The 27,077-nt window shown below is 35.3% G+C and overlaps 1 protein-coding gene across 15 annotated transcripts in view; it reads left to right on the top strand.

Moving 5' to 3' along the window:
- The window catches only part of SUGCT (succinyl-CoA:glutarate-CoA transferase), a 338,160-nt gene that overhangs the window by 263,646 nt on the left and 47,437 nt on the right, over positions 1–27,077 (top strand). For 14 of the 15 annotated variants that reach the window (XR_013946616.1, XM_080580286.1, XM_080580284.1 and 11 more), the window contains one exon: positions 23,190–23,253. The exons of the other annotated variant lie outside the window; for it this stretch is intronic. Coding sequence is in view for 13 of the 14 variants with exons in the window: in XM_080580286.1 (XP_080436412.1) it covers positions 23,190–23,253 (64 nt within the window). In the remaining variant the exon portion in view is untranslated. The remainder of the gene's footprint in view (positions 1–23,189; positions 23,254–27,077) is intronic. 15 annotated transcript variants of the gene reach the window in all.

Raw genomic sequence — 27,077 nt, 5'->3', positions numbered from 1 at the left:
CCTGAAATGCTACCTTATTAAGTACTAGTTTATTAAATCCCTGTTATTTAAGTGCACTACAATTGAAATACAGTATTGTATAAGCTAAGAAATATATACTATTCCTCCTTATCTGCTTTATTCTTCTGATTTTACTTTGTGAAAAGCTATTTTAGCTGCTTTTCTAGATGATTAGTTAGCCCAGGATAATCTTATCTCAAAGTTTTTTTTTTTTTTAAACTGAATGAGCTGAAAAATTAACATAAAAATAGAAAGCTCTGTTTAAAAATGTCAGGCTGGTGGGCTAAATGTTAACCTCACTGAGATCTTTGCCACTTTCTGATCAGCTTCTGTGATGCCACAGTGTGAACCAAAATCTAAAAAGAAGATGAGCCAAATAACACTTCTATTAAGCTAGCAGCCTTTAAAAACAAAAAAAGTAAAATAGATGTAACACTGGAAAGAATGTTTTACTAAGATATTCATAAAACAATTAAAAGATGTAGTATGTAAAATAAGATATGGAAAAAGGGCTTGCGTGCTTGCAAGATTGTCCTTTTTTTTTTTCCTACCTATATCAGTTGAGCTAATAAAAGATATTGCCTCTCTTCTCAAATCCTGTTGCATGTAATAATTACTGTTCCATGTTCTCTACTGTTATTCTAAGAGCATGTTATAATTGGAGGCAGTGTTTCTGCCTTTGAATCTCACTAGGATACCAGAAATGTCTTTTGTTCCAGTTTGTCACGTGTGGTTGACAGCATATCCAGTTGTGCTTCGCCTGGCTGTTTCATCTGTGTGCTCAGCAGAGATTTTTTGACCATGTCACAACCCTGCTATTTGACAAGAATCACCCCCTCTACATCTCTCCTCTAGCTCTACCTTACATATCCTCTTTCTGCAGCTCTCAGCTCCAGCTGCCTATCTTCAGGCCTCACAGCCCATTCCCACGATCTTCTGACTAGTTTCCTTTCTAATCACCTTTGCATTGCCCAGCTGGGCCATTTACGTCAGTCCTGGCAGTCTCTTCTTGGCTGTGCTTGCTGATTCTGGTCTGAATTCTCAATTCTGGTCATACTTTTTTTCCCCTCCCTTGATACCATCTGAAGTCACCCAACCAGAGTTTTTTCCAGTGCCTTGTATTTTGTTTCACTATCTTTTGCATTACTTGTCATCTTAGGTTGCATGAATAGGGATGTTGCACAGTAGGAACACAATCATTGGGCAGAAGCAGCATAAGCGAGATCAGAGATGGTCAGGGTGTAGTTGATGACAGTAGGTTTTGAAAGGGAAAATCTAGACTAAATACCAAGAGAAAAACTGTTGAATATCAGCCATTACCCTGTGAACAAAACCATATGAGATTGAAATGAGACTGGGAAAACATTAGCATGAATAGCTCTGTAAGAAACAGGCTGTTCAAGCAAGCCAATGGCCTTGATGGCTGAGTAGATTTCTAACGCTTCTCATTCTTGTGATTCCAGGAGAGAGTGATGAAGGGGAATGTGATAAGCCAGAAGGGCTGTTTGTGCAGGGAATGAACCATAGAATATGCAGCACACTCAGCTGCTCGGAATAACCAGAAACTCATATTAGAAAAATCTTATAAAACAGAGAGGGTTAAATTTGAGCCTAAAATTCTTAGAAAGCATGTTAGAATTCATACGAGAAAGCTTTAAGGACTTCATTTTATTTGACCTTGGGTACTCAGCAGGTCATGGCCTTCTGGGGAATTAGAACCAAAGCATTCATCAGGGAACAATACAAGTTTAGAAGGTCAAGAGCTGATTCCTAATCATAAGTGTAAATGTTCTCATGTGTGTTTAATACGAACTGGGAAATACTTTGCAACATGTTGGTCTGGAAGAAATTGGAGAGGAGGCCTTAATATATAATGTTTATATTAAAAATGATATTTTGAATACATTGTTTAATATGTTTTAAAATAATGTGAAAAAGTATGATAAAAGGCCAGACATAGCTATAAACACATGCTTTTAGTAATAATGAGATCAATAAACAGCTGAGGCAATGACCTTCCCAATGTGTTGTTGAAAATTTAATTGTGAAGACATGGGTTCTAACTAACTTGTTTTACCAAAACAGAAAGGGGAGGGGGTGCAAAGAGTTTCCCACGTTAAATTTAGGACCAGTCAAAATAAAACAAATGCTAAAATTATCCAATTTACTCTGGGCTTTGTGAGGAAGAATGGGCAAGTAATTGCCAATTATGGAGAGGGATTGGAATGCAGGTTGTAGAGGGATAATTAATTGAGAGATACTTCATTTTGATTAGCGTGGCTTGAAAAAGTGCTATCTGAAGTGGTTTCAGGACGGTTGCAGATGGGCCAGGGACTGGCATGCAGCACTAATGGGGTTATGAGGTAGATTAGAATCTATCATGTTACTGAAAATAAAATAAAGGATTAAGGAAGAAGAAAGGGTAGTCTTATGATCGAGAGTTAGATTTTTGTACTGGGAACCTGGGGTCTTTCCCAGCTTGTGCCACACAGCTCCTGTGTGGCATCTGGCATGCAGTCATGGCTGGATTACAATGTGCTCCTGGCCATTCTTGTAGGGTATAAAGCAGCTCCCCTACCAGCATGATTATATTACTGTTCCCTTCACTCCTATTGCAGGTTGGGCATCAGGAGAAAGGGGAAGAGAAGGAATTAGAGGCTTTGCAATTGGTACTTCTCCTCTCTCAAGATCGGGTGGTGGAGTTGAGCTGGGAAGAGGTTGGCTGTGATTCAGCTACTGTCACAGCACTTTCTCAGTGTTTCTGAAAAGCAGTATACATGGCAGCTCATTCTTCTCTATTATATCCTTTCATTTCACTGTCTCTTATAAAGCGATAAAAATGCTTGCAAAAGGTAATACTTTAATTATATGAGGCCTATTTATCTAATGTAATGAATATTGAGGTCTGTAGGCAGCAAAGACAAAATACAGTTATTACTTGGCTTAAAATAAGAAAATATTAATTTATCTGAAAGAGTCATTTCCATCTTGTTTTCATTTTGGTTAATTTATGAATTTTGGAACTGAGTCTTTGAGGAAGGAATATACCCTCTTCCCCCAGCATACCCTCAGAGGAAATTTAGGGACTTCTTAGAGCAGGGGTCCAAAATGGAAAATGTGGTTGCTGGGAAGAGACATCATTAGTGCAGAACGTGGAAGCAGGCTGCCTACCTTCCTGCACGAACCGTTTTACCGCAAACAGATTCCTGGTCTGACACACAGCTTTCAGCAAAATCAGCCAACAACTGTTAGCCAGACATAAGTGTCTTTGGCATTCAACAAATTACTTGCACATCAGACAGTGCTGATTACTACCGGAAAACAGTATAAATATCACATTTTATATTACACTTGTAAAATTGATTCTTTCCCCCTTTGCTGAGTTAGTATGCCAGAAACTTTAATTGTCTGATGGAGTTCAAAGAAATAATTCTGGCTGCCAAATTACAAACAAACAAAAGAAGAATACACGTGTCATTCTAACACTCTGGCTGATTCTGTTTTCACTATCACCTGCTTGTATTATTTTCTTCTGCATTCTAGCTTCTGTACTGAATATGAAGCAAATTTAGCATTATATATTTTTCTGCCTTTTACCTCATTATAGCTATTCCTTACTTTTGTAAAGATGGTCATAAATTTTTTAATTAAATTACACTGTGTACCTAACCTTTATAAGGAATTCCAGTGTTTTCATTTGAATAGTACTTACAAGGACAGTCATTTGAAAAGTTCAAATCAATAGTTGATTTGCGAGGTAATGGTATTTTTCAACTGATTTTTTTTTGGTAAATCTTTAAATAGATTCATCTTAAGAAAAAATAAGCACAGTGTATCTTTGCAGGCAGTTAGTATGTGAAATTTTAGAACTTTGATCCTTCATCTCAAAGTAACATTTTGAGATGAAGTTCATTTATACTTTATCAGAACACAAGTATCAATATTTAATTTCCAATTTAAATGAACATCTCGTTTGACCACAGATTTTATTCCTTTAATCCTTTTGTCTTGAACAATGGGTTGAAAAATCAAATACTTGCAGAAAGATGACATTGCTAAAACACATCTTTACATCTAGAAGACTCCAAAATCTCCACAATTCCTTGTTAGAGAAAAAAAAAAATAAAAAAAATAAAAGAAGTTTCTCAACTGACTTTTAAAATTTTTGTTCTGCAAATAGAAGCTCAGTTCCAATTGCACATGTGAGCAGTGTAACTACTTTGAGTTCCCAGGAACACTGTACACTGCTAAAGATACTTACCTTCTTAGAAGCATTTGAAGTATTAGGTCTCTTAGCTTTTGTGTCTACTTAAAATGGTAGCAAAGGTTTTGTGGCTATACAGTGCCTGAAACAACACACACTGATATTTCTCTAAGCACAACTACACAAAATATCATTCATCATTATTGTTTATAATAATTAAGAGCTGAATTAAGCTCAAAGTGGAAAAAAACAGGTGGAGGACTACAAATCTTGATGCTGGATGTTCATTTGTTCCTCCTCTTATACCATCCAGTGGTACTTATGCATGACAGAGCCTGCTGGAAGTTTCTGAAGGGCTACATTGAGGAAAGAAAGGGAGGCACCAAGATGAGTCAAATAGATATCAGAAAGGGCAAGCCTTCTGAGCTGTCTGAACCCAAAACCAAAATAAAGAAAACATATTGAAAATTAAGAAAATTAAATACAATTGAAACTGGGATATATATTTGTCCTTCCTACTTTTCTTACCTGTTACAGTACTATCAGGAGAGCTCATGTTTTCTGGAGACTGAGGGTTATAGTACAGTATATGAATAATCAGATAAAGGATGCATGCAGCTGACAAGATCAATGTCCCGCCATAGATTTGTTCAAGTCTTTAGCTGAAAGCATGAGACATGGGAAAGGTACAATATCTTCCACTGCTTAGAGACTCAAGCTCTCTTTTAGAGCTGCTTCTCTGCCTTTGAAAGGAAAAGCTTCTGAATTCCTGAAGTAAGACACATCTTAAACCATATGAAGCACTTTCCGTGCTGACAGAATTTAGTTAAAGCTCATTATGTAAAAAGGTGCTATAAGGAAACTTTATAGAGTGAATGCTCTTTATAAACTGGAAGCTAAGGTTCAGCCAGTTTCCATTTAATTCTCCAATATTGCCTGCAGCAGTCAAGTAAATTTCATAACAGACTCCCTCCCCCCAAATTAAAACCATGTGCCTGTTTCGTTTGTTACTCTCTTCATAGTCCCCCCATTCAAATCTCTCCTCTGAGCTTTAAAGACACTTGCAAGAATTCATAGAATTAAAATAGTAGAATTGTCTGCTATTAGTTAGTCCACATTAGCCCAAGTACCATCTTTCCTAAACAAACTGAATTATGGGCAAATTGACATGGGTGTATGGCAATGGAAAGTGTTAAAAAGCATGAGTATGCATTCTCTGTTCATGGAGCTTCAAAAATTGCATTAGGATTTTTTCTTCATAGTGAAATTAGTTTAACTAGTGGAGCAAATATGCAGAGTGTTGTGATTTCCTAAGTGCTCCTTTTAGTTAAATTGTGCTACAGCAAGAAGAAGAGTCTTGATTTTGGGCTTTTTCTCATAGAACACTTGAGTGCCAACATTTTTAGAATAATGTATTCATTGCATATTGTCCAAATAATTTCTTTTTTTTTTTTTCTTTTTTTTTTTTTTTCCTAATTTCTGTCATTGGAGACATCTCTGAGAGGAAAATGTTTCTGGAACAACCATAGATTTCCTTCATGTCCTTAGCATGGTAGCACATAAAACTAACTACCAGCAGACATTAGCAAGCAGGAGTCATGGGGACATCTGCCCTTCCTCCAGACCCTTGCTCTGTCCCTCAGAGAGTGCCACCATTGGCAGCTGACCTCTTAGTTTCAGTGCTGCAGAACGACACAGACATTTTATTTACTCCTCAGATTGCCTAGGGAACAGCTACTGTTTTTCTTAGAATGATGGCTCTGCTAATCCTTTTTCAAGGCATAAATGCAGCTTTAAAATGTGCTGTACATAAAACTGTGTATCTGAAACACTACATACAACTATAAATATTCAAGTGTATAAGATAAAAGTCTTTAAAAAAAAAAAAAAAAAAATAGAGCATTCCAGAAACAGTTTGATGTCTGCTATTCCCAAGAAAATCCATTAAACAACTCATGTATTTAAACAAGATGGAACTGAAGTCTTTTGCTTAGATTGCCATCACATCCTGATGAGAAAACAACTCTTGTGTTTGTCTTCTCAATATGGCAGGAGTTTAAACTGAGATGTGGCTCCATTGAAAAGTTTAACTATGGACTTCCTGGCATGAAAGCATGCCCCTAACACTGTACCTGCTGTCAGATGTGTAGTGATAGTTAAGAGAAAGTTTCTTCCATCATGATCAAGTAAAACTAAAAAGAATTCTTACTTTGAGATGCCAGTGCAGAGAAGCAGAAGATAGGATTGTGAAGCATTTGTGTTTCTCTAGTGGTATTCAAAGATGAAGAGAAACATTGAAAATAGATCAGATTCTGAAATGTCCATTTAATGTTACAGCAAATGGAAGTCAAAGCTAACAGGGAATAAAGCTAACAGAGAATTTGGTTTAAATTTTTTTTAGTGGAACTCATTTTCTTTAAGAAATATGAATTATGCTATTGAATTTTTGAGTTGTAGCTTCAATTCTTTATTTGTATTCTTTTTCTTCCTTGATAACTCTGTTAATGTCATTTTCATAGCTAACCTCTTGATTTCTGTCTTTACATGTGTTAGTCTGTTAATCCTTGTGATGATTTGGGGAAACATTTTAACACATATTTACAATGTTAAAGGAAGAACTAACGGATCTCTGTTGTCATTTGATCACCACTGTCAAATTTTAACATATGGTTTTCATGTTCTTCTCAAATTCATTTAGAAATCTTGCCATTATCAAAAGAAGGAAAATAACACTTCTAAAGACATCTCAGTACTGCACAGTAGTAAGAGATTGATGAACTAGATTTCTTTCTTTGTTTGCTTTACTATATAAACATATAATTTCAAAATAGAGCAATAACAGTTTTCTGGATCATATAATCCATCAAAAATACTCTTAAATCTGAAAAATACAACTTCACTATTTCTACTGTTGTGAACAGAAGAGACTTTTTTTTTTTTTTTCCATTAGGTTGTTTCTTTTCTGAAATTTATTATGAGAATGACAACTGGCCTAAGATGAAGTTCTTGAGGGGTTTCCGTGTCCTATGTTTTTAGTCTCAAATGATTCTGTGGATGCACATATTTTCTAAGCAGAAATAGCTGGCTTTAAAGCTCCAAACATACATATTATTTTAATTGGAATTTGAAAGATCCGTTAATACCAGTTTCAAACTCTGACAGCTTGTGCAAACAGAAAAGTGTAAGTATTTCAGGAGAAAGATTCAGGCAGCTAACTTCACTGACAGAATCACATTAGTCTAACATCTCTTACCTAGCAATAGAAAGAAAAATATTCTGTGTGCCTGAAGGCTGTCTGTAGCCTGACACTTGGAATTTTTACCTAAATAAACGAATGATAATGCACAAAATGTATTTACTACTCCAGTTTTTCAAGAGACAACTGTGAATGTCCATCTGGTATTCATCATTAACAGGCTAAAATTCAAAACCTGACTGAACAGCAGAAACCCAGCACGTTTCGGGTTTTGCTCTGACTCCTGTTTACATCAGTGCAAGCAGGATCTGTTGTCTTCTGAGCTAATCAACACGCAACCCTAGATTACATTATGCAGCTCCTTGTACAGGTCCACAGTTGAATACTTCTCCTCTTTGTGAAATTATTCCTACATAATTTGCAGTGAACCTTGAAGCAACCGTAGGTGCATTTACTTTAGCATTTTAGAGGTTCTGATGAAAATCTCTATTTACTATGTTTTGGTTCACGTTGTGGAGCCATCTCAGAGAGACCAGATTAGATTTGTACCTCATTTGGTTTTTGCCTATAATAAACTGCAATCAAAATTAGGCGTCTACAATTTACTAATCAAAGTCAAGGTAAATATAAGTATTAATATCTTGTAGCTTCATGTGGGTATCAGTTACACATGGAACTTATTTTATGGAATTATTTTATAATTTTCTTCTTAGTACCACATTTCTTAAAGTTGAAAATCATCTCAGCTTTGCATGGTTTACCTTCATGAAGTTTAGCGAAGACTTCGTTGCCTTGAATAGCTGAGCAATTACAATGACAAAAAAAAAAAAAAAAAGCATCAGACTTACAAGAGTTCTGCTGTCTTTTATGTTGTCTTCTGGAGTGATGTGTTTATGCAGGACAAACAAGTAAGCTATCTCCGTGATTCTTACTTGAAAAAACTCCAGATTTCTTCTGGAGATGGTGTGAGTATCTCTTTCCTCTTCAAGCGTATGTTGATGGATTAAGGGAGAATGCAGGCAAGCCCTAACTGTCAACTGCCTGTACACACAGAGGCTTGACTGAAGACGGAGAGTTTGTCGGTGCTGAAAGGGAAAACTGGATTATACATATATCTGAGCTGTCCTTTTATACCTTATTCACTTACCACTCATTCAGGTCACGTTTTCTGAATGCATTACTGTCTTTTTCTTCAACCCACTGCATATGGGCTCTAAGCCTTTGAATATTTTGTTGTGAGTAGAAGGGAAAGAACTGATAAGGAACATCTGTGCCGGTGGATATATGGGAGCAGTGACAGTAAAATTCAGCAATACTGAGGATTTTATTATATAGTGCAAATTCATTCTGGCAGCTTGTCTCACCTCTGCTGCTGTAAATCAGAAGGCAGATGACTTAGGCTTTTTGATCTGAAACTGCCCCGACACCATGTCCCTTCTGTATCATTCAGTGTCGCATGTGCCTTTTATTCTTAAAAAAAAAAAAAAAAAGTGGAAATGTTATTTCCCATAATTTACAGATGAGGGGCTGATATACCCAGCCCTGAATACATCTATGTTAACTCTAAGTATTTAAGTGAGATTTCTGAGGTAGTTAAACACTTGTTCTGAGATTATTCTGTGGTTAGTAGAGAAATATCATGATCGTAGTATGGTCAAGAAAAAAATTCATGGTCAGACCTCATAGTCATAAGCACTTTCTGTGTGTGCGTCTCTCTCTGTTGCCTATAACTAGGGAAATTCGGTTACCACCCTAGGCTTCTTAGTGAAGAGTCTGATATTAGTTGAGGTGAGTGTGGATTATAAGGTTAATTTCCAGATGTGCACAGCAGAGCAAAAGATCCCACTATGTGAGTTCTTTTTCAATGAGAAATCCTTTCCTTAGACTTTCTTTACTAACTCACCAAGTCACATATCTGAGTACAGTCCATGTCAGTAGCCACTGTAAAATATTTTTATGTAGCAGCTGTGTTTTGATAATTTCTGTTTTACTGTGCTTGGAGAAAGGTGGAAGGTGGGCTGAATCCGGTGAACAGCAATCATCTTTCAAAAAACAGCTTTTGGTCAAATACTGACGTCCTCAGCTGCAGTATCTTCAGGAGGCTAAGGAAAACATCAACATGAAGACAGAACTTTCTAGTCCTTCCAAAATAATATTTCTTCAGATATAAGATAGAAGCAAAAGGTTGGAAAATGTTGGAATATTTTTTTTTTTTAGTGGCATTAGATAAGTGAGAAAACATGCCAAGTTCACAGATTCAGTTCTGATAATAAAAAAGCTTGTCTAACTGAAACCAATTTATGCAGTTCATGTGGAAATTAGGCTAGAAGTTTTGTGGGAATAGATTTCCCATTAGGTCTCTGACATGACCTGATCCTCACTGGAAATACCCTGATATCAGGCTTTAACTTAATCACAGAACCTAGATGTTAGAGGTGGATCACATCACTGAAAAATCTTTGTTTTCTGAAAAGCCGAGGTTGTTGTACATAGTATATTTCTAATGTTTTTATTTAGTTTTAAAATTTCTCTCCATCTGAAAATCATAGGTAGATCTTCATAGCAGGAAGTTTAAATGTTCCTAAGTTTACATTTTTCCTATTTCATTTTCATTTTCTTATGGCCCAGTGCATCACCCTAACTAGTTGCTCTGCATAACCAATTGCTATTGCTACTATGTAGGTATTGTAAATGGTCGTTTCTTCCATGACAGTTATCATGGAAGATAACTTATCATATCTTATTTCATGATAATTTATTATCATGGAAGAGTTATTACTAGTAAATTGTATACAATTTTACAGCTACATTCTTCAATTGCCTTTTTTTGTCCAGAGGGTATAGCAGATGCTTACTCTGATATTCAGGTGGGGTGGTGTACACAAACTTCTTAGTATCATAGAGTCATAGAATATCCCAAGTTGAAATGGACCCACAAGGATCACCAAGTCCAACTTCTTCTGGCCTGTACGGAAATTCTAAGGAGTCAAACGGATTTATAGGTCCAAAAGTGGATCCAGAAGAAGAATCCTTTTGCAGGATTGGAGATTATTAAATACATTTGCTCTTTTTTATATACTGTATAATTAGCTAGTGGCATTTTAATCAGAAGGCTGAAAACATGAAATTTTGATGCATTTGAGCTGTGTCTCATCTTAACCCACGTAGGACCTAGTCTCATAAAACAGCTGCAAAACAGACTTTTTTTTTTTTTAATGTATATTTTATTACATGTCACCTCTGTACATATTGTATGGTTTGATCCTCCTTAATTCTAATTGCTTAAATATTACTACTTAAGAGTCAAAGGTCTTATACAAACAGAACATTTAGAGTAATGCTTATGGCTTGACATGAGAGATTTCTTCTGGCAAAAGTTAATTGCTGTGCAACCTGCTTCAAAGGAACAGTGAATACAGATACAGTGAATGTTGCTAATTAATGGTGTTATGAAGGTTCTGAAATGCTTCAGTATGTAGACAAGTACAAATCACAGTTCCAATTACATTGGACATATGCTTATATTTAAATGAAAGAAAAAAAAAAGACTTCTCTGCCATGAGAGATTGTCATCAATTATGCTTTTAATTATATCAAATTACAATATTGACTTATGTAACAATACACAACAGGTACTGCTGTTGAGGTAGAAGAAAGTCCTCATCACAAAAGTGTGGGGTTAAAGATGAGTGTAACTTCACAAATAAATCAGAACATTTGAACCTGTGAATTTATCCAGGTGAACTATTTCATACCTTTATTCATACCACCTGGTGTAAGACTTCAAGTGGGAAAATCAGTCCTTTTTTTTTTTTTTTTTAAATATATATATATATTTATTTCCTCGTCTCTTATAGCTTCTTGAACAACTTGTTTCAGCAGCTCTTTTTTCCAATCAGCTGATCTGTAAAAGGTATGATGCTGTTTTTCTGGAGTGCATGTGAAAGTTTGTATAGACACTGAACTCTCTGGATTTCTAATAATTGTGCTGGGAACAGAGATGAAGAAAGCATGTCACAAGGGACTGATATGGCTTATATTCAGCCTGTTTGCTGCAGATGAGTTTTCAGGAAAATTTACCAGTTTCATGGTAATTCCACATGAAGTTACTGATCCTTAAGTTTATTGAGGCTTATCCCTAGTACCTTTGTTCTGAGGTGTCCTTGCTGGGAATCTTACAGGGCAAAACAAAGTTCAGGCTACTTCTTACACGACAGGTCTGACCACAGGTGGGAACATAATGTGGAAGATCAGAGCAGAAACAGCATTTCATGCTTTATCAGGTTCTCCGTGTTGTTAGGGGTATAGAATAATAGAATCATTTAGGTTGGACAAGACTTCTAAGATCATCTGGTCCAACCTTTAACCTAGCAAAATATATCTAGAACTGGTATATCTAGAACTTTCTGATTTTCTAACATTTTTGTGACTTAAGGAAATGAACAGTGCTTTCCTAAAATTTCTATTAAGTAGCTGATGTGTATTTTCTATCTGAACTGTGTTTTGGTAAGGGAAACATAAATAAAATGTATAGCGTAATAGCCAGTGACATTACTGTAGGCTATTTGGTTACTCTGTACATTAGCACTCACAACTGATATTTCTGTTATATTTTGTAAACTTAGGACAAGTATTTTCATCGTTAAGGTTAATGGTGTAGGATCATTAACTTCAAAGCAAGGGAAGTCTGGAAGCACTACACATTCATAAAAAGTGTTTTCTTAAAAAACCTTTTTTTTTTTCCTTCCCCGCAGTTACATCAATAGCATCCAAATACTAATCACTTTTTACAGTTAAATTTTCACAGGTCATCTGATGCACATTATTGACCAAACAACTGTGAAATGTAGTGTTTTCAAAACTCTTTTCTCTTTTTTTTTTCTCTTTTCTGTTTCTTCCTTTTTTTTTTTTTTTTTTGCTGTTTCTTCCCTTTCCCCTTCTTTTCATTCCTTTCTGTTCTGTTTCTGAAAGAAATCACCTCTTTCATTTGTACAGTCATGGCTCTGAAATACCTGGCTGGCCTTCAAATATTTTTGCCCTACTGCAAATTGTAGAGAAATTTTATGGTTGCATAATAAAATTCATGAAATTAAATGTTAATAATGGAAACATAGACAAAAATACATATGTACTGCATTTCTAGAAAGGAGTAGAAGAGACTGATAAAAATGTGAAGCTATTTTCCACTTGGGTATGCTTTTCTATGTGTCCTGCAAGTAGCATTCTTGAATGCCAATTCCTTGGTGTATGTATGCATGGTTAAGGAGTTCTCCATCTTCAAGGCTTTTGTTATGAAGACCAATGTTAACAGGGCAGAGTGTAAATCGCAAAAGATCTCTATGCGCCAGAGTTCCTGTTGATGAATGTTTCTCTGACTGCCGAGGACATACAGCACTGAGAAAATACGAAACACCTATATGCTATGCTATAGTTTGAACCATGATCACCATTCACTTTCTGAAGGGCTACAAAGGTCAGTGCAAGGGTATGCAGGAATAAACTGCTTACGAGGAGAAGTGTAACGCATATCTGACTGCAGCATGCTGAGTGTCTGCAGGGAGATGCTCCCATCTGGATGTACTTTACAGCACTAAGCAGGTGCCAATGTTAAGTGGCATTCCTCTGTGGATGAGCAAGTTTTGTGGTCCTGGGAAGGGTTAAGTACTCTGAGCTGACAGACCAGCTCAAACAAAACAATGAGTGATGTATAAATAAACTGCAACACTTACATGGCAGGTGAAAGATGGATGGAGTACTTAAAAGGAGGCTCTTGGGAACTCAGTGTGGAGTGCAAGATTGGAAAACCTATACTGATTATGTACTTTGTACTGGGAAAAACAGGTGAGGTCCCTAAGGACCGTCAGAAACCAAGTGATATATTAGCATGATGGTACAGCACTGTTGTTAATGGTTCCTTTGCTTACTCTTAGCCCAGCAGTAAGTTTGTGAATATTTGAGGCTTCCTGACTGCTGAGATTTTTTTTTTCTATAAATGTATTCTTGCCATAATATGCATATGTATCTGAGAAAACAAATATGATTTCTATAACAGAACTATGAGAAGTATTCTTTCTATTCACTATTGTTAAAAAAAAGTTCTGCTATATATTGGAGAAACACCTCAGTGCATTTTTAATCCAAAGTTGCAACTGTATGTGACTTATTCCTATACCACATAGCAAAAAGGTACTTCTGTAAAACTTCACTTCTACAAAGCCCCACAGAAACCATCAGAATTTTCTCTTCATTGCCAGCTCCTTAGGCAAGTCTGGATATGGTCCCCAAATGTAATGAATGTACAAAATATTTATGGGATTAGTATGCAAACAAGGGCAGTGGAAAGGCTCATAGTATTTCTTCCTCACCAGTCTCCCACTTCATATGTAGGGCTTGAAGGCCCGGCAGTCATTGCTTATTACTACTTTAGGAATACACTTACAGTCACTTGCATTTACAAGTCAGTTTCCACGAAGGAAAACATCTGTTGTTGTTTAATATGAAAGCTGAATCATAATGAAATAAAATGAAAGCTTTTTGCATGACATTCTTGACACCAAAATATAATAATACATAAATGTATAAAAATATAATATGTTCATGAACAATTCAAGATACTTTTCTTCATTTTTTTTCATTCACTTGCATTTAAACAATTTGTAATTAGGTTTTTACATGCTTTTTGAGCAGAGAAACTGTAAACATAATATTTACAAGTTGAGTATAATATTTGAAATAACCTAACGTCAGAAAAAATTTGGAAAAACAGTGATTTGTAACACTACTGCCAGCATTGACTTACTGGTAATTCTGACTGAAAGAAGCACAAACAGTATTCAGTCTGTGGCAGAAGTAAAATCAATCTGTTTTTATAGCACTTTCCAGGTGATCAGTCTGGAGTTATCAGTGTTATACATTAACAATATGCCACAGCTGGAGACAGGCTCTTTGATCCCAGAGCCAGTGCTTTGAATGCAACCACAGCACATCTTGCTCTCAGGATGAGCCAGGTCTCATATCCAAATAGCAGTACAGCCAACCATCTTTGCTTAAGTTTTTCTGTGAACTTAGGATTTACACATTCAAACCCACCAAAAGTGTGGTTTTACAATCACATTTCATTTCTCAGGGGAAAACAAAAAAATATCTGAAGAGTACATGTACTTTTTTTTTTTTTAACCAAGAAGGGCAGATTTTCTCCTCTGCCACACTTCCACACTGATGGCGCAAGAGGTTGTCAGGGAGCTGTACCTGTGGAGGGTACAGATTTTTGAGCACCCAGGAAACCCCATGAAATCAGGATTGTGTCTGTAAACTTGTAAAACAGAAAATTTATGCAGTTACTTAAAGACCTGTGTTCTTGCAATTTTGTATATTTTGTCCTAAGTTACAAAACCTTGTTCTATTAGTCTCTCAGCTATTCATTATAAACATTAATTATCTCATATGCTAATAAACCCCCCTGAAATACTTGCTTCTCCAGAATAGTTAAAAACCTTATTCTTTGCTGGAATAGGTCAGTAAAAGTACCTTCTTTTACTCTCATTATTTTCCAATATGTCTGATGAAAACATTTGAGATTTATATAGACGTATTTAGCAGCTGTCTTACATTTACGTAGACTGTAAGGTATAAATTGAATTTAATACTTTTTCTCAAGAATGAGTATGTGTTTGATGATTAGTAAAAGGCAAAAGTGTTTCTGCTCTGTCACAAATGGTTTTCATTGTTTAATATTTTTTGGATTGTTTAATGTCTCTTTCTTTTTTTGCATTAGATTATGGCTGACTTAGCAGCAAGGATTTTTTTTTTCATTTTTATTTTGCAGCAATAAGTTTCAACAGAAGTAAAACATTAATATGTCATCTAAATATCAGTCATATTACTTCAGTTACTGAGTTTGAAAGATGATGTGGGAAACTAATTGCTAAGAACATTAATTGTCTGATTCAGATTGGCAACTAAAACAATTTGCTGAGTAGAGTCTCAGATATGAAGATGGTGAGGCCAGAACTTGATGAACAGACTTTCGTAAGATGTCTGAGATGAGTTCACTGTAGTGGACGTATTCAGTGCCAGAAAAAGAAACTACTAAAATATTGCCTGGAAACTTGGTAAAAAGTCTTATCAGTTTTTTGCTCATTTCTGAAATGCTTTTAGGCTAATGTGTAGGTTCCACAGTTTAAGAAGATTTTCAGTATTGCAGCTGAAGGATGAGAAGTAGGATTTCCATAGGAAAATGGTTACACACAAGAGGAATGCTTACAAAGAAGAGGAAGAACCTCTGTGAAACAGGTTGGCTTGAACTGCAGTAAAAATAGATCGCTGGTGCAGGAAATTAATGAGTGTAGTTTCTCATACAGGAGTTGAGGAAAAGCTGACAAATGAGGGCTCAGACTGTTTAAAGACATCTGTTAATGATGTCAGTCACACAAAAAGTGCAAGGAACAAGAATGAAATGTACAATAAAAGTGAAGGAGAGACAACTGAGAAATTCTGGAAAGCTAATATAGTGTCAAACCTAAGAGTTAAATAAAAAATTATGTGGCCAACCCCCTACTTCCCAAATGCATGCAAAACCTATACATATCTGTATACCAACGTGAGATGTGTAAAGGAAAAAAATAGGTGACATGAAATTCTTGGCAAAGAAAGAGGATCGTGACATAGTAGCCATTACAGAAGAATGTTGGAATGACAAAAATCAATAGGAGAGTGTAATACCTGGCTATAAACTGAACAGGAAGGACAGATTAGGTCATAGAGCTGGGGGAGCAGTATACGGTTGAGCCTTCTGATCAGGAAACGGATATTGAGTCCAAAATGTTGAAGGAGATCAAAGAATCAGCTAAGGCTAATGAGGTAGTAATAATGGGTGACTTCAACTACCTTCAGCTGGTCAAATGTCACAGTGGGATAAAGCATAAGGGAAGTAATTTCTCATCACTGTGAATGATAGCCATTTTGGAACATTTAGTTCTAGAGCATGCAAACTGAGTGGCAATTCTTGACGTAAGTGACACACAGGAAGGCAGGTAAGAAATTCAGGACTGTATTTTAGCAGGCTTTTTTTTTTTTTGCTAAATTCGTGGTCGTTGTAAAACTGAAGTTCAATATTGAAGTTCCAATAGCTAGAAATAAGTTTATAGAAACACCATTAAACTGGAGAATGTAAAAACAATCTAGAAAAACAAACAAACAAAAGAAACTAAATAAGAAGTAAGGAAATTAAATCCTGAGAACTGATACAGAATCCAGTTGTAGTATTCTGTAATAGACCAAGAAAGAGACGCAGCAATCAAGGAATTAGAGAAGTATTTGAATATGTGGTTATGTGGGTCAGGATTTCTTTGAACCAAAGATATATGCTTCATGAATTAGAAACCAGTCCCTAGGGATGTCAATAAAATGGACTCTTGCCCACGGCATGTGCTTAAAAGGTGTGAAGCTGTGGCATAAGAAAGACTCTGTCAAAAACATCCCCTCATACCCATTAAAAAAGGAAAAAATTCACCAGAGCAAGCAATCAATAAGACAGTGGCCTAGCAGAAAGCAAATATAGATAGGATGGGCATTCCAGTGAAGTGTGGTTTTCTGTTGTATTCATTTAGTATCACAGATATGGTGCTAGTGACATAACAGACTATGATATATTAACAGAATTTAGTGTGTCAGAATAAGAGGATCAGGAGTAAAGAGATGAATTAAAAAGAAACCAGAAACAAACAAGCAGATCTCGCTCATTCAAAAAATTATTAATAACCTTAATTTTGTTTAACTAGGTACTGTTCCATTGTAAAATGGTGAGATGCTTCAAACATGTGAGGTAGATGCAGGTGAAGAGAGAGATGTGTTTTGCTAATACAATACAACATGTAAACTATATATTAGAAGGTAGAAGCTATGTTTCAAAACAGAAGAACAAAATTATTAGAAATATAACTTTCAGTTGCAACAGGTCTTGAAAATACTGGAACTATTGCATTGAAAAAAAGGGGGTTGGGAGAACATGGTATGGTGATATGCAAAACATTCTGCTTCTTAACATCATTCAAATAATACACCACCAAGTTAAACTAGACATGAGATACAGACATATTTAATCCCCTTTTCAAATTTCAAATGAGTTAAAATCTTTTATTTGTAAAGAGGTGTTTTTAAGATGCAGGATACAATTCCAATATAAGATTCTGTTCACAACAAGTGCTCTTACTTCTTTAGGGAGTGATTATGGCTGTGGCACTATGTTCAGCATGTACAGGAAAAACAGTCTTATTATTTTTGTGTGGTTTGGAGGCATGAGTTGTAATTACATTTACCAACAGCCAGCTATCTTGTGGCTTCAAAAATACATATATAAAAAAAAAAGTTTACATCATTTCCTTTGTGTCCCTGGAAATCCTTTCCACTGAACTCTAGATGAAACTGTGAAAACTGTGAAAAAGTAGTATCTGTGCAAATGTGTATGCAGAATGCATGGCCTTACCTAGAACTTTTAAAATCTTTTTTTTTTTTTTTTTTTTTTTGACTGGAAACATATTTGACATATTTCTGATTCCAGGATCACCTTCCATTTGGAATATGGAAGTTAATTGTTTCTTAGGTAGTAACGAGAATGGGTTTGAAACCTTGCTGGTAGTTCAGAAAGGAACCACATTGTCATAGGTGATTGGTTACATGCATAATCACTTACATTACAGCTGAAATGAACTCATATGATATGACGCGAACCTTGCGATAATTGCAGAATTTGCCGAATATTTCGTAGATGGCCAAACACCTCATTACCCACGTGAGAAAAGACAAACCTTCTGTTTCTCTCCTACCTGCCTTTGTGCTGCTACATCAATAATACAATAAAATATTTTACTTCTTTTGCATGTAACAGGGCCATTTGTTTTTGAGGGGTGAGAGGAACATGAATGCTTGTTATTAATACATTCATTATTAATTTGTTTCACAGCTTTTGTTACTTCACTAATAGAATCTTTCTGCTGAAATAAAAGCCACCCAACCCTTTTTGTATGTACAGTTAGCTTGTTTAGCAGTTAAGGGAGCAATCATCAAGCTGTTGGTGATGCAACATCCGTAAGTTGTGGAGTGTCCAAGAAGTACCATATTTCTTTAAATTCTCCTGAAGACATATCCTGCATGGTGCTAATTTGCCTAGCTGTCCTTTAGATAAATCAATACTCACAAATAAGTCCCAAAGAAAACAACTGCGTTAGTGTCTGTATGTCTCACTATTTTAAAGAAGAAAGCAGTCCTAGAAAAATGAGGGTTTCACCTTTTTGCCTTGAAGGATCTGTGAAAGTTGAAAAAGAATCCTGTACCACTTTTTGTGATATGTGAACATGTAGAGAATGAGTTTTACCTCTCAAGTGGTCAAAGATAAAGCCCCTATTTGAATCTAGATTTTCAACCTTACAAGTCTTGCATGAAGATTAAAATTTATTTTTCAGACATATTTTATTTTTATATCATAATCATATATTTTTAAAGTTTCTTTTATTCTAATTTACTGCCTTACATGTCAGTTAACTAGAATGAGAATCAAGAGACTCAAATGTTGCAATCAAAATAAAAATATTGAACTGAACATGTCCAATGGTAACAAATATTAATGCAGAAAAGTAGTGTCAGTTGAATGATTGGTTTTGAAGAAGGTGTGAATACAGAAATGAGTAGAGTTAATATTTAATCCTCCTTGTGAAAGCAGATGGCTAAGGGAATTTCTCTGTTATAAAATGTTTTACCACTTGTGAACTTACAGTTAATAACAGCATTAGGGAAAAGAGAAAAATTAATCATTGAAGTTATTATATCTGAATTAATCTGAGCTTCATAACAGCTGATATAAGTATTCTCTATACTTGTTCTCATGACAAGCTTAGAGGAAATGATGAAATAACTGAGAATATACACAATGAAATATATTAAATTACCCTTGGTTTACTTTACACAAGTAAAATATTAGGATCTGTGCTTAAAAGATTCTATGTGGACTTCCTTGTGTATAATATTAGGAAAAGAATATTGAAATAATTTTAAATTATTTTATTCTCTGAGGTTAGGAGACAATCATATGAATTGTTCTATTTGCTGTAGTTTGAATAAAGTCATGCAATAACATGTGCCAGCTAAACAAAATTAAAACATGACTTCCGTCATTATTATCCATCACTGAACAATATTTTCCTGTTATAACATGAGCAAATATGATACTGTCTGCATATACGGTAAATAATTCCAAAATAGAATTGCAGCAACTAATGATAGAAATTTACATATATTCTGCATTGTATATATAATAGGTATATCATTTTACAAATTCAGTCTGCAAGAAAACACAATTTCTGAGGGGGGGGGGAGGGGAAAGACAAAAGAAAAAAGATTATTTAGCAAAAGTTAATGTAGGAATCATACTAACATACCAGGATGGCACAATTCAAAGCAACACTATATTCGATTCACATCAATAGGATGCTGAGTATTTTTTTATTATTTTATGTTGTGTACATTTTTATTTCATGCAAATATGAGAGACTTTGCCTTTGCAGTTCTAAGTGTCAGGCTGAAAGACATAAATATGTATTTTAACAGAAAAAATTAGTTCTACATGGACGTGTCACAGATAACAGTGGAACACTACTAGTGTTGTCATTGAGCTAAGATTAAAAAATGGTGACATCGGGTTTTCTTTTCATTAACCAGCAGACAGACGAGAGGTTCCTGTTTTAATTTACTAGATGACTGTATTTAGAATAAAATGAAATGGCATGAAAAGGTTATTAGTGAAGGACAGACCATGCTTCTGATTCCCTTGCAATGATCCCATTATAGTCAGTCTAAAATCACAAAATCACCGATCAGAGATTCTGTGATTTTAGACTAAAATGCCACCCAAACATTAATTTGATTCACACAGCCTCAATGGTAACAGGTAATATAGTAATAGAATATTTCTAGCCTGGAAAGTAAGACATACGGAAAAAAATATAAAAAATAAAAAATAAAAAAAATTCTACTTATGGCTATCATCTTTTATATGATCATCTTAATTAATCAATTCCTTATGCTGAGCTAAGGTGTATGAATATGAAATGTATAGAGGACTCTACCACATAAGAAGGATCATAACCATAGGAGGGGTACAAGACACTGGAGAAGACCTTCAAGTTCTATCTCTTAATTTGTTCTCAGACTTCCCTTGTCTTTGATGGTAAAGGATGTGAACGTTGCATTCTAGTCTTGTATGTTTCTATGAATTTTTTAGAATGCACATGAGAACATGGGGAGGAGTCACTTAAGCGTTCTATTTTTATTTTTTTTTCTTCTTTCTTTTTGAGAATTCTAATAGTGGAACACATGAAGTGAGAAATACACAATTCTTTGAAATGGTATAATGATGTGGGAAAAAATCGGTCTTTGGCCAGACTCACTGCATGGAGGTTAAGTTATAAGCATTGAGTCCTTCAACAAAGAAGATAGATCTGAGTATATTGATCTGTATCAGTAATAACTGTAGAAAATAAACAGAAGAGTAACAAGAGTTACAGAATTTCAGTGTTTTAGATCAAATGTATATGAAAGGGAAAATCAACACCATACTTATCATGAAAATGGAAAGGAAGTTTTAGAATGCATCTTTAATTCTTTTTAAAAGGGAATAGAAGTTACTCGTGATCCTCAAAGATACAGAAGTCTTTTCTTAGTTCATTCTGTAAAGAAAAAGGAGATGGAATTTGAAACTAATAAAAAGAAATCTTTTAAAATTATTATAAGTCTGCAAAATCAGAATTTGATTGTAGGGACCTGGAACAGAATGGCATGAATTTTGTTGAACCCTGAGTTAGTTGCTAGAGAATGTGTTTTTCTTTAACCAAATGATGTCATTTTTAGGCCCAGCCTTTAGTTTGCAGTCTAAAGTGGGTGTGCGCCTGAATGTCCTATTGATTTCAAGTTCAATTGAGTTAGTTTTCTTGCATTCAGATCATAAATAATTCAAAAAAATGCATAAAGAAAACCTATACAAGTACGTTATGGAGAAAGAAGGCTAAACTTTCAACACTGTTTGATTAAGGGTGTAACTGGAAAGATTCTAAATATGAATTAAAACAAGCAATTACATTTTCCAGTTCTGTCATTTGGAAAAAAAAAATCTGAATGTCTTGCTTGAATGTCTACCAAAATTGGTGTTAACCTTCTGAAAGAGAAATACAACTAATGATTTGGTACAGCGCCAAACAATTAGACCAGTGAACAGACTTTCTTCTAGCAACATCTTTTATCAGAAATATCTTTCTAAATGTCATCTAAGTATATGTACCCCACAAGCTAAGAGAAAGCTGACCTGACCTTTTGACTCCACCTGTTCAAGAATGGGAATTTCTTAAAGATGCTATTCTACCCAGATAAAAAGTTCACAAAATCTGACCTGGAAAGAATGGTTAAAAGGATTAGTTTTGTTTAGTCTAGGAAAGAGCAGACAGAAGGAGGATGTGATTACAATCTTCCAGTATGTTAAAGAATGTTATAAAGATGCTACTGATTGGTTTTCTGTATCCAGTTGGGGACAAAACAGGAATGAAGATGTTTAATACAAAGCAAAGATATTTAGATTCTGTATTAGGAGAAAAAATTCTAATGCTAAGAATAGGAGAATCTGGTACAGGCTATATTAAGAAAATTGTCATCTTGTTTACTGGAAATTTTCAAGAATAATTAGACCAATACATATGATTAGTAGTCAAGGTTGCTGATGTTATTCACAATGGAAGGTGAAAAGCGAGATAGATTAGGTGATCACTTAAGGGTCTTTTCCTGTCCTTCATTTCTACAACCATTATCTTTGGCAAGGCACTCTTATTTTATATCAGATTTGTTGTTACGTTGGATATAAAAACAATTGGTTAGTGGGAGGCTTATCTGTACAGGATACTTCAGTTACAGAGAATATTAATATTTCTGATTATGTGACTAAGCTAACAGTGTTAGAAGGATGTCAGAGCAATAGGCGAGGAAACTAAAAAGAGTACTCATTGACTTTGGATGTAGATTTCCATTGAATAGTTGAATAGTGAATTTGCTATTATGAATTTCTTTTTCTCTGTTATTTGAGAGTTTTGGTATCATACCTTTTTTTTTATATTTATTTTTTTTTCCTGGTTGAGGTTAATAGCAAGAAACTGGAAATTGTGGTGAATAATCATCCCACACAGAGAAACACAGGATTAAGTTATGGCATATGCTCCCTAAAGAACAGAAATAACAGCAAACTTTTGATGTCTTTCCTTAATGTTTGTAAGAGCTACTAGGACTGCATTGCATAGCATGATCAATTAAGAGCTCAAAATCAGCTGAGTAACAGAAAACTAGAGAATGTAAGCTGCTTGTATGCCTTTAATATATATTGCAGAGTAAAAGGGAAAGTGGGTGAGGGTTTTAATTCTCTTTCCACATTGCTAGCAGTTGTCTGTCAGTGGTGGAAAGTATGACATGCTTGCAGCACAGTTGCTTGTGCTTGATGTTGGATACAGGAGCTTAAAGATATGTTAGACATGTAAAGTCCTACAGAAGCATTTATTGAGAAGCATATAGAGAGAGTAGTGTTAAACATCAGGGCTTCAATTTTACATATTAAGCAAATTATGTGAATTGTAGCTCTCTGTATTTTTAGATGTTCTTTGAAATAACATGATATGTATCTTTTTTTTCCTCTTGAGTTTAGGAACTAGTTATAGTTTTTTGATCACATATACATATATATATATATATATTTCTTTTTAATAGGTGCTGCACAATGGACTTGTGATGGAAATGAATCATCCCACAGCTGGGAGGATAGTCGTTCCAGGTTAGATGTTTAATTCTTTTTTCTAAATGGAGCTTGAAATTAAATGCTACATGACATCCTGAATAGTTCTGGAACTCAGCTGAGGACATGACACATCTTCACATTTCACTCAAATGAGCAAAAGTTTAACCAGGAAGACATTTATGCTTGTATCCATCCTGGTAGCAGAAAAATGGGTTAAAATATGTGTCAGAATAGCTTCTGGTTTTCATCGGTCAGTTGTCATAAATCATGAACATGAATTTGATAATATTTGCAAACTCCCACTGCTAGAAATATTACTGCTAAATCATTGCATGAATACATGAATCTGTTTTTGATTTAGTTCTATTTTGCAAGTTACACAGCCTTCTTTTAGGGACATTTCTGTTTTAAAAAATAGAAGAAAGAAGGAAGAGGAGGGATGTTCATACTGAAGGTTTCATCACAGTATTTTGTTTAATGAAACCAGACATAAAGCTCTGCAGTGATGAAGTCTTAAATACCTGTTTTGGATTTCCAAATAATACAGAAGTAATGAATGAATCTTTTAAGCACTGAGTGGATCAGGACTTGGAGTTGCTGTAGCTTTACTTCCATTGGAGTTAGCTGTGGAATGGGGTTAAATTCATCAAGGGCTGTTATGTAAATCTTCATTTAGATCATCACAGTTGACTCTGTTTTGATGACTGAGATTTATCTGACAATCTACTAGCTATTTGGTCAACTTTTCCTGCTTCTCTATGCTTTTCTCTCTCCCAAGCCACATTGAGAATTGTTTCCTCCCTCATTCAGAGCACCATGTCACTTTTATTTTTATAACATCTTCTCCTTATATTGTAACTTTCTGTGCCAAATTTCACCCTCTGACACAGCATCCAGTTGTCATCAATTTCAGTTGACTTGAGCACATGTAGTGGTAAGAAGAATTTGACCCATAAAATTTATCTTAATTTGCACATCCTGGAATCACACTGGGATGCAGAAAGAATTATTTGAAAGAAATTGATCCCATATTAGATCATGTTTTCTGCATGAATAGAGGGGGATGTTTTGTGTGTGTGTATGTGTATGCTTCATATTTGCTCTTTATCACAGTTTGCATTCCACATTTGGTCCCCCTAGGCTTGGAAATTTGTTTGACTGTATTCAAAAATGCTTCTTTAATTTAGATGCACATATCTGGCAATACCAATCCTTTTTTTTAGTTTCTAACAGAAAAGTAATCCTGTTTTATTTATACAAAATGGAAAGAGTAATAAGGGGTTTGATTTAATTCTTTTTTAAGAAGTGGGCAGAAAAGCCTTGCAGATGGTAGAAAAAGTGTGTATGGTTTTCATGTTGCATACAATGTATAATCTATCTTAGAGAAAGCAAATACTCCTTAAGGGGATAGGTTGAACTGCAAGAAGAGGAAGGAGATGAAAGGAATGTTCTAATGTCTGTCAGCAGCGATAGAGAGTATTGGCAAGAGGGAGTTTTCACATAGGTAAGTCATAGTACTTCCCAAATCCTTAGTTATTTTTTATTTTACTAAAACTCAAACAAGTGACACTGTACAAAACAAAAATAAATCATCTTAATCTCTAATGATTTGCCATTTAGATGGGCTTCTATGAAGAGTTCGTTGTATTGAAGCAGATGGCTGTAATGATTATTGGATATTTGAGCAGGAAAACGAGAATTCCTTCCTTTCCTGGCATGAAAGGACAGGGAGGGGAGAGACAAGAGAGGGAAGGGTGAAGGACACTCATTCAGTGTGAGCAGAATGAACCTATTGATATCAATGGAAAGACACAGCATTATTCTGTCTCAAAACTGGAGTGCATAAGGAGTTTGGCTACAGTTGATGGTAGGTAATGGAAGTATCCTGGAATTGTCCTGGTCAATGATATATCTGAAGAGTAGAGAAGAAAGTGTGTTGAGAAGGCCTCCAGCAGATAAATGGTCTATTAATGACTGTTTAAATTAGTAAAAACTGTTTCTTTGATGTAATTATCTTTGAACATTAGGCAGAGAAAGGCTTTACTAAGCTCTCAGTTACTGGCTCAGGGTTGCTTAATAAAGATATTAATGTGAATGTTGGAGCTGAGCAGAGTAAAAATACCTCTCCTTAAAGAGACTGGAGAGACTCTGATCCCAAAGTAAAGTGAATAACTGTTATTTCTTAACCATATAAACAAGATTTTAATACGTATTAATTGAATTGGACATCACTCTTGAGGCTCTTGACAGAGGTCAGACTTGATCTGCCAAGGAAAGTTGCAAGTGCAGTGACATACATTTACTGAGAGTGAGCATGCTGGCATGGCTCTATCTCTAACATACTGGTTTGGACTAGTCCTTCTCCAGGCATAACCTCACTTTGAGAGTGGCTTCCAGTCTGTATATGAATTCTCATGTTTTTTGAAATCCTGATGGATTTTGCCATTGACTTTAACGCAGGCTACATTCTTAACATTGGACTTGATGATTCACACCCCTCCCTTGCTTAAATGTGTTTTGAATACTCCTTGTATGGTTACTGAATTTGGTTCTTTCCACACCAGGTCAATGCTTTCCCCCTTGCCTTTTTTTACAATTCCCAGCTTGATATACTGTTTGCTGATAAACACATCCTAAGGTATCTGTGACTGATGGAACTGGAATAGGAGAAGTTGCATTATAAATAGTATATTTCTATTCAATTGCTTTCAAAAATGCATATTGATGATAGAGGAGATACAGATCTTGTGTTTTGATATCTCTTTCTTCTAGTATTAATTGGAAAATGTCATTAGGATAATTCAGTATAGTCATGTTGTAAAATTATTCAAGAGCTAACTTGTCATATACAGATACATTTATTTGTCTTATACTGAATTATCATATATCATCTATACAGAATGCAATACTGTGAGAGATCCTTGCTTGAGTCCCAAAGACCTGGCACTGTACTGCACTCATTAGCCTTTGCAGGACTGATTCATTCAATTGCAGGACTATATTGATGAGATTCTTCTGGCTCCATCTCTAAAGTTATCTTGATCATTTTTAGTTCAGGGGGTGCCCCCCAGGACAGTCAGGGGCTAGAGTACCTCAGCTGGAGAGGCTGAGGTCTGTATCAGCCTTGGGAAAAGGTTGATCCTGTACAGCAGCCTACAAGGAGGTTATCAAAGAGAAGAGCCAGGCTCTTCACAACAGTGAACAGTGGGAGGATGAGACAACGGAAGTTCAGAGTGGATATCGGCAAACTCTTTTTCACCATGAAACCAGACAATGGAGCAGGTTGCCTAGAGAGGTTGTGCAGGCTCAGTCCTAGGAGTTTTTTAATAAATGACTAGATAAAGCCCTGAGCAAGTTGGTCTGACCTGAGCTCGGTTCATGCAGGAGCTTGAACTGGAGACCTCTTGAGGTACTTTCAAACTTGGTTTATGTTCTTATTCTGTAATTAACCTTAGTATCTCTTCACAAAACTCTTCTTGACTTAGCCCTTTCCATAAAGATTTGGAAGATTTCTCATTTGTACGAATAACATATTTTTAAGAAAATGAGAAATGTAGAGCACAAAGTACTTTTGAGGGCAAAAAATGATAGGGAAGATATGTTTTATAGAGTGCCAGATTGCAGATGATGCTGAATGGCACAGATACAATACAGTTAAGTGAAGGGACAAAATTTCAAGAAGCTTTAGCATCTGGAATAGTCTTGAGGTCCTTTGCCAAAGGGTAATGGACTTTTCCAAAGAGCAGTAGCATGTGGGTTTCCGGGAGCCACTGAGTAATTTATTCTGAGTAGCTATGTGGAGTGTAATGGATACCAACCCACAGTGATTTTGTAAAAAAAAAAAAAAAAAAAAAAAAAAA

The sequence above is a fragment of the Anser brachyrhynchus genome (genome assembly GCF_964034855.1).
Source record: "Anser brachyrhynchus genome assembly, chromosome: 2".
Taxonomy (NCBI): domain Eukaryota; kingdom Metazoa; phylum Chordata; class Aves; order Anseriformes; family Anatidae; genus Anser; species Anser brachyrhynchus.
Note: the sequence above shows the minus strand (reverse complement) of the source record. Positions and strands in the feature narration are given on the sequence as shown.